Below are 9,127 nucleotides of genomic sequence, written 5' to 3' on the forward strand. Positions count from 1 at the left end.
TTTGGTGGGGCTGATGGTAAGGCCCCACCTCTTAGTGCCAAGCTCCAGGTTCAGCAGCAGTGCCTCCAACTCCTCCTCTGAGTGAGCAGCAATCACCAGAGCATCGACATACATAACATGGTTGACCAATAGGGAGCCATCCCTTGACCGCACCCGGGCATCGATCAGCCTCCCATTGTATCTGTACCATATGGTAATTCCTCTGGTACAGCCATTGAAAGGCTTCATGAACTATGTGGTCGAAAGATATGTTAAATAATGTGGGAGCCAGAGGACATCCCTGTCACACCCCAAGGTGTAGACTGTAGTGTATAGTGGTGTAGTGTGTAGCGTAGTGTATAGTGGTATAGTGTGTAGTGTATAGTGGTGTAGTGTATATTGTAGTGTATAGTGGTGTAGTGTAGTGTATAGTGTAGTGAATAGTGTAGTGTGTAGGTGCTGGCGAAGAACAAACTATGAACAGCAGCAACAAGCAGCAGCTTGAAAGAACTGTGTTTATTTATCTCCCCGTGGTGTCTGAATCATCCCTCGTCGCTGAACCCCCTGAACCCCTTCCTGGACATCAAAGAGCTTTACAGCTCATGGGATTTCCCTCCTCCCGCAGGAGATGCACAAAGACCTCGCAATGCTGTTTCAAATCTCGACTTAGCGCTTTGTTCGCGACCGCAGCGATTCATATTCTTTGGGTCTTTCGGCAAAGTCACGTAGATGGGCTCAAAGAAAACAACAAAAAACAACAAGAACGACGACGTTTGGATCGCCGCCACGCCGAGCTGTGCTCTCTCCGCTGCTGGAATCGCGACAACGCAAGCCCAGCAGGCCCAGGGGGCGGAGCCAGTGACGTCACGTGCTCTCAGCTGCACGTGACGTCAGAACCCGCGGGAGCGGGTCTGACAGAGCTACCTCTGAGCTCCACTTCTATAAGTGACGATTGAATGGAACCCGCAGAAGTGGACACCACAGAACTACCTCTGAGCCCCACTTCTAGACGTGACGCTGGAATGGAACCCGCAGAAGTGGATCTGACAGAACTGCCTCTGAGCTCCACTTCTATAAGTGACGCTTGAATGGAACCCGCAGAAGTGGACTCCACAGAGCTACCTCTGAGCTCCACTTCTAGAAGTGACGCTTAAATGGAACCCGCAGAAGCGGACGCTACAGAGCTACTGCTGAGCTCCACTTCTAGAAGTGACGCTAGAATGGAACCCGCAGAAGTGGACACCACAGAACTACCTCTGAGCTCCACTTCTAGAAGTGACGCTTGAATGGAACCCGCAGAAGTGGACACCACAGAACTACCTCTGAGCTCCACTTATAGAAGTGACGCTTGAATGAAACCCGCAGAAGTGGACACCACAGAACTACCTCTGAGCCCCACTTCTAGAAGTGACGCTGGAATGGAACCCGCAAAAGTGGACACCACAGAGCTACCTCTGAGCTCCACTTATAGAAGTGACGCTTGAATGGGACCCGCAGAAGTGGACACCACAGAACTACCTCTGAGCCCCACTTCTAGAAGTGACGCTTGAATGGAACCCGCAAAAGTGGACACCACAGAGCTTCCTCTGAGCTCCACTTATAGAAGTGACGCTTGAATGGAACCCGCAAAAGTGGACACCACAGAGCTTCCTCTGAGCTCCACTTATAGAAGTGACGCTTGAATGGGACCCGCAGAAGTGGACACCACAGAACTACCTCTGAGCCCCACTTCTAGAAGTGACGCTTGAATAGAACCCGCAAAAGTGGACACCACAGAACTTCCTCTGAGCTCCACTTATAGAAGTGACGCTTGAATGGGACCCGCAGAAGTGGACACCACAGAACTATCTCTGAGCCCCACTTCTAGAAGTGACGCTGGAATGGAACCCGCAGAAGTGGACACCACAGAGCTATCTCTGAGCCCCACTTCTATAAGTGACGCTTGAATGGAACCAGCAGAAGTGGATGTCACAGAGCTACCTCTGAGCATGCTGGGTAAATTGCGTGGCAGCAGTCAAACCGAGAATTTATTTCTCCCAGCTCGGGAGCAAAGCAGAATCAAGTGCATTGTGGGTAACCGCGAGTGGCGAGTACAGCACCGCCCACCCCCCCCCCCCCCCTGCAATACTTGACCCTGATTGGTCCACGCCATTTGGGGTCGTAGCGAAGCGGACCCCGATTGGTCGTCGAGTTTTACGGGGTGCGGTAACGAAGTCTCTGATTGGTCGCGGTGTTCGGGGTTGTAGTAACGGTGTCTCTGATTGATCGCGGTGTTCGGAGTTGTAGTAACGGTGTCTCTGATTGGTTGCGGTGTTCGGGGTTGTAGTAACGCTGTCTCTGATTGGTTGCGGTGTTCGGGGTTGTAGTAACGGTGTCTCTGATTGGTCGCGGTGTTCAGGGTTGTAGTAACGGTGTCTCTGATTGGTCACGGTGTTCGGGGTTGTAGTAACGGTGTCTCTGATTGGTTGCGGTGTTCGGGGTTGTAGTAACGGTGTCTCTGATTGGTCGCGGTGTTCGGGGGTTGTAGTAACGGGGTCTCTGATTGGTCGCGGTGTTCGGGGTTGTAGTAACGGGGTCTCTGATTGGTCGCGGTGTTCGGGGTTGTAGTAACGGGGTCTCTGATTGGTTGCGGGGTTCAGGGTTGTAGTAACGGGGTCGCTGATTGGTCGCGGTGTGGTCGGGTTGTAGTAACGGTGTCACATGCGCTGCACGGGCGTGAGGCCCAGGATGTGGAAGCAAGTCTCCATCACCATGGCGGTCGCCTCACACAGCAGCAGGCGGCTCATGTTCACCTTCACCACCTCACCTGGTGAGCGGTGGCGGGGGGGGTAGGGGGGGGGTGAGAAAGTGGGCGGGTGAGTGGGTGGGTGAGTGTGTGGGTGAGTGGGTGGGTGGGTGAGTGGGTTGGTGAGTGGGTGGATGAGTGAGTGGGTGGGTGAGTGGGTGGGTGGGTGAGTGGGTGGGTGGGTGGGTTGGTGGGTGGGTGAGTGGGTGGGTGAGTGGGTGGGTGAGAGAGTGGGTGGGTGGGTTGGTGGGTGGGTGAGTGGATGGGTGAGTGGGTGGGTGGGTGAGTGGGTGGGTGGGTGAGTGGGTGGGTGAGTGGGTGAGTGAGTGGATGAGTGGGTGAGTGAGTGGATGGGTGGGTGAGTGGTTGAGTGGGTAAATGGGTGAGTGAGTGAGTGGGTGGGTGGGTGGGTGGGTGGGTGGGTGAGTGGGTGGGTGGGTGGGTGAGTGGGTGGGTAAGTGGATGGGTAGGTGGGTAAGTGGATGGGTGAGTGGGTGGGTGAGTGGGTGGGTGGGTGAATGTGTGGGTGAGTGATTGGATGGGTGAGTGAGTGGGTGAGTGGGTGGGTGGGTGGGTGAGTGAGTGAGTGGGTGGGTGGATGGGTGGGTGAGTGAGTGGGTGAGTGTGGGTGAGTGAGCGGGTTAACAAGCACTCATTTCCACATCAGCCCACCTCTTCTCTAGCCCGTGTCACTCGCTCAACCACACTCATCCACGCACTCACCCACCGCTCCACCCACACCACCCACTCCACCCACCACACCACTCACCCACCCACACCACCCACACCACTCACCCACCCACACCACACGATGCACATCACCCACCCACACCACCCACACACACCACCCACCCCACCCACCCCACCACCCACACCACCCAAACAACCCACACCACTACCCACACCACTACCCACACCACTACCCAAACCACCCACCCAACCCACCCACCCACACCACCCACCCACACCACCTATCCACACCACCCACACCACCCACCCACACCACCCACACCACCCACCCACACCACCCACACCACCCACCCACGCACACCACCCACCCACACCACACACTCATACCACCCACTCACACCACCCACAACACACCACCCACCCCACTCACACCACCCCACCCACACCACCCCACCCAGACCACCCCCCCCACACCACCCACCCACCCACACCACCCCCCCCACACCACCCCACCCACCCCACACCACCCCACCCACCCCACCCACCCCACCCACACCACCCCACTCACACCACCCCACCCAGACCACCCCACCCACACCCACACCACCCACTCCACACCCCACACCACCCACCCACACCACACCACCTACCCCACCCACACCACACCACTCACCCACCCACCCCACCCACCCACACCACACAACACCACTCACACCACACCACCCACACCACTCACACCACTCACCCACACCACCCACACCACACCACCAACACCACCCACACCACCCACCCACTCACACCACACACACCACCCACCAACCACCCACAACACCCACACCACCCACCCACCCCACCCACCCACACCATCCCACCCACCCACACCATCCCACCCACCCACACCACCCACCCCACACCACACCACCCACCCACACCACCCACACCACACCACACACCCACACCACCTACACCACCCACCAGCCACACACCACCCACCCCACTCACCCACCCCACCCACCCACCCCACCCACCCACACACCACCCACCCACCCACACCGCCCACACCACACCACCCCACCCACACCACCCACCCACACTCCACCCACACCACCCCACCCACCCACACCACACCACCCACCCACACACCACCCACCCACCCACACCGCCCACACCACACCACCCCACCCACACCACCCACCCACACCGCCCCACCCACCACACACCGCACACACCACACCACCCACCCCACACCACCTACCCACCCATCCCACCCACCACACCACCCACACCACCACCCCACACCACCCACACAACACCACTCCCCCACACCACACCACTCACCCCACCCACACCACCCACCCCACCCACCCACCCCACCCACCCCACCCACACAACACCACCCACACCACTAACCCACACCACCCACCCCACACCCACGCCACAACCACTCACCCACACCACACCACCCACCCACCACACCACCCACCCACACCCACCACACCCACACCACACCACCCACACCACACTACCCACACCACCCACCCCACCCACCCCACCCCACCCACACCACCCCACCCACCCACCCCACCCACACCACACCCACCCACCCCACCCACCCCACCCGCTCACAAACCCCACACTCACTCACCCACTCACTCACCCACTCACTCACCCACCCACTCACTCACTCACCTACTCACTCACTCACCCACTAACTCACTCACCCACCCACCCCACCCACCCCACACCACTCCACCCACACCACCCCACCCACCCACCCACTCACACCACCCACACCACCCACACCACACCACCCACACTACGCCACCCACACCACCCCACCCCACACCCACACCACAACCACTCACCCACACCACACCACTCACCCCACCCACACCACACCACCCACACCACTAACCCACACCACCCACCCCACACCCACGCCACAACCACTCACCCACACCACACCACCCACCCCCCACCCCACACCACCCACCCACACCACCTGCTCACAAACCCCACACTCACTCACCCACCCACCCACCACACCCACCCACCCACCCACCACACCCACCCACCCACCACACCCACCCACCCACCCACCACACCCACCCACCCACCCACCCACACCACCCACCCACCCACCACACCACCCACCCACACCCACCACACCCACACCACACCACACCACATCACACCACCCACCCCACCCACCCCACCCACCCACACCATACCACCCACCCACCCCACCCACACCACACCACACCACCCACACCCACACACACCCACCCCACACCACATCACACCACCCACCCACACCACCCACACCACCCGCTCACAAACCCCACACTCACTCACTCACTCACTCACTCACCCACTCACCCACCCACTCACTCACTCACCTACTCACTCACTAACCCACTCACTCACTCACCCACCCACCCACTAACTCACTCACCCACCCCACCCACCCCACACCACCCACACCACCCCCACCACCCACACCACCCACACCACCCACACCACCCACCACACCCACCCACCCCACCCACACCACCCCACACCACCCACCCACACCACCCACACCACCCGCTCACAAACCCCACATTCACTCACCCATCCACTCACTCACTCACTCAACCACCCACCCACTCACTCACCTACTCACTCACTCACCCACTCAATCACTCACCCACCCACTCACTCACCTACTCACTCACTCACCCACCCACCCACTCACTCACTCACTCAACCACTCACTCACCCACCCACCCACTAACTCACTCACCCACCCACCCCACCCACCCCACACCACCCACACCACCCACCCACCCCACCCATACCACCCACCCACAAACCCCACACTCACTCACCCATCCACTCACTCACTCACTCAACCACCCACCCACCCACTCACTCACCCACCCACCCACACCACACCCACTCCACACCACCCACACTACACCACCCACACCACCCACAGCACCCACACCACCCACAGCACCCACACCACCCACCCACCCCACCCCACCCCACACCCACACCACAACCACTCACCCACACCACACCACTCACCCCACCCACACCACCCACACCACTAACCCACACCACCCACCCCACACCCACGCCACAACCACTCACCCACACCACACCACCCACCCCCCCACCCCACACCACCCACCCACACCACCTGCTCACAAACCCCACACCCACCCACCCACCACACCCACCCACCCACCACACCCACCACACCCACCCACACCACCCACCCACCCACCACACCACCCACCCACACCCACCACACCCACACCACACCACACCACCCACACCACCCACCCCACCCACCCCACCCACCCACACCACCCCACCCACACCACCCACCCACCCCACCCACACCACACCACACCACCCACACCCACCCACCCCACACCACATCACACCACCAACCCACACCACCCACACCACCCGCTCACAAACCCCACACTCACTCACCCACTCACCCACTCACTCACTCACTCACCCACTCACTCACCCACCCACTTACTCACTCACCTACTCACTCACTAACCCACTCACTCACTCACCCACCCACTAACTCACTCACCCACCCCACCCACCCCACACCACCCACACCACCCACACCACCCACCACACCCACCCCACACCACCCACTCACACCACCCACACCACCCGCTCACAAACCCCACACTCACTCACCCATCCACTCACTCACTCAACCACCCACCCACTCACTCACCTACTCACTCACTCACCCACTCACCCACTCACCCACTCACTCACTCACCCACCCACTCACTCACCTACTCACTCACTCACCCACCCACCCACTCACTCACTCAACCACTCACTCACCCACCCACCCACTAACTCACTCACCCACCTACCCCACCCACCCCACACCACCCACACCACCCACCCACCCCACCCATACCACCCACCCACAAACCCCACACTCACTCACTCACCCATCCACTCACTCACTCACTCACTCAACCACCCACCCACCCACTCACTCACCCACCCACTCCACCCACCCACCCCACCCACACCACCCACCCACAAACCCCACACTCACTCACTCACCCACCCACCCACTCACTCACCCACCCACCCACACCACACCCACTCCACCACCCCCCCCCCCCCCGTACCGGTGGTGCGATCCTTCTCCACGCAGTAGCAGGCGTCGTAGAAGTCTGTGAAGGTCCCGGCGAGCTCGTACAGGAAGTCGCACAGCGCGTGCAGCTGCAGGTCGTCCGCCGTCCGGGCCAGCACCTCGGGCAGGCGCAGGATGGCGCGGGCCAGCCGGCGCTCGCTGGCGTGACTGAGCGCCACGCCGCCGACGCGGCGAGCCTCGGAGCGCAGCTGAGCCGGATCCACGTGAGCCACTCGTGCTATCGAGCTGTGGGGGGGGGGGGGGGGTTGAAGAGCTTTATAGCTCATCGGGTTTGCTCCTGTGGCATGAATGCAGTCGGAGTGTGAGATGGGGGGAGATGGGGGGGGAGGTGTGTGTCTGTGTGTGTGTCTGTCTGTGTGTCTGTGTGTGTGTCTGTGTGTGTGTGTGTCTGTGTGTGTGTCTGTGTGTGTCTGTGTGTGTCTGTGTGTGTGCGTCTGTGTCTGTGTGTGTCTGTGTGCGTGCGTCACCGTATGTGAGTGTAGGCGTAGAGCAGGTACACGGCGGTGTGTGTGTCTGTGTGTGTGTGTGTATGTGTGTGTGTGTCTGTGTGTATCTGTGTGTGTGTGTCTGTGCGTGTGTGTGTCAGTATGTCTGTGTGTGTGTCTGTGTGTGTGTGTGTCACCGTATGCGAGTGTAGGCGTAGAGCAGGTACACGGCGGTGTGTGTGTCTGTGTATGTGTCTGTGTCTGTGCGTGTGTGTGTGTCTCTGTGTGTCTGTGTGTGTGTGTCTCTGTGTGTGTGTCTGTGTGTGTGTGTCTATGTGTCTGTGTGTGCGTGTGTCTGTGCGTGTGTGTGTGTGTGTGTCTGTGTGTGCGTGTGTCTGTGCGTGTGTGTGTGCATCTGTGTGTGTGCGTCTGTGTGTGTGTCTGTGTGTGTGTGTCTGTGTGTGTGTGTCTGTGTGTGTGTGTCTATGTGTCTGTGTGTGCGTGTGTCTGTGTGTCTGTGTGTCTATGTGTCTGTGTGTGCGTGTGTCTGTGTGTGCGTGTGTCTGTGCGTGTGTCTGTGTCTGTGTGTGCGTGTGTCTGTGCGTGTGTGTGTGTGTCTGTGTGTGCGTGTGTCTGTGCGTGTGTGTGTGTGTGCATCTGTGTGTGTGTGTCTGTGTGTGTGTGTCTCTGTGTGTGTGTGTCTGTGTGTGTGTGTCTATGTGTCTGTGTGCGTGTGTCTGTGTGTGTGTGTCTATGTGTCTGTGTGTGCGTGTGTCTGTGTGTGTGTCTGTGTGTGTGTCTGTGTGTGCGTGTGTCTGTGCGTGTGTGTGTGTGTGTGTGCGTGTGTCTGTGCGTGTGTGTGTGTCTCTGTGTGTGTGTGTCTGTGTGTGTGTATCTATGTGTCTGTGTGTGCGTGTGTCTGTGTGTGTGTGTGTGTCTGTGTGTGCGTGTGTCTGTGCGTGTGTCTGTGTGTGTGTCTGTGTGTGCGTGTGTCTGTGCGTGTGTGTGCATCTGTGTGTGCGTGTGTCACCGTATGCGAGTGTAGGCGTAGAG

The 9,127-nt window shown here is 59.6% G+C and overlaps 1 protein-coding gene across 1 annotated transcript in view; it reads right to left on the reverse strand.

Moving 5' to 3' along the window:
- Positions 1–480: 480 nt before the first annotated feature.
- Positions 481–9,127, reverse strand: part of LOC133339595 (arginine--tRNA ligase, cytoplasmic-like) — a 17,231-nt gene continuing 8,584 nt past the window's right edge. Inside the window, exons 3-5 of the mRNA XM_061547717.1 lie at positions 8,272–8,317; positions 7,624–7,874; positions 481–2,785 (exon numbers count right to left, since the gene is read on the reverse strand). Of these exons, the coding sequence (XP_061403701.1) occupies positions 2,676–2,785; positions 7,624–7,874; positions 8,272–8,317 (407 nt within the window). The 3' untranslated portion in view covers positions 481–2,675. The remainder of the gene's footprint in view (positions 2,786–7,623; positions 7,875–8,271; positions 8,318–9,127) is intronic.

This window comes from Lethenteron reissneri, unplaced genomic scaffold (genome assembly GCF_015708825.2).
Source record: "Lethenteron reissneri isolate LAM-NWPU_2019-01 unplaced genomic scaffold, ASM1570882v1 scaffold_1930, whole genome shotgun sequence".
Lineage (NCBI taxonomy): Eukaryota > Metazoa > Chordata > Hyperoartia > Petromyzontiformes > Petromyzontidae > Lethenteron > Lethenteron reissneri.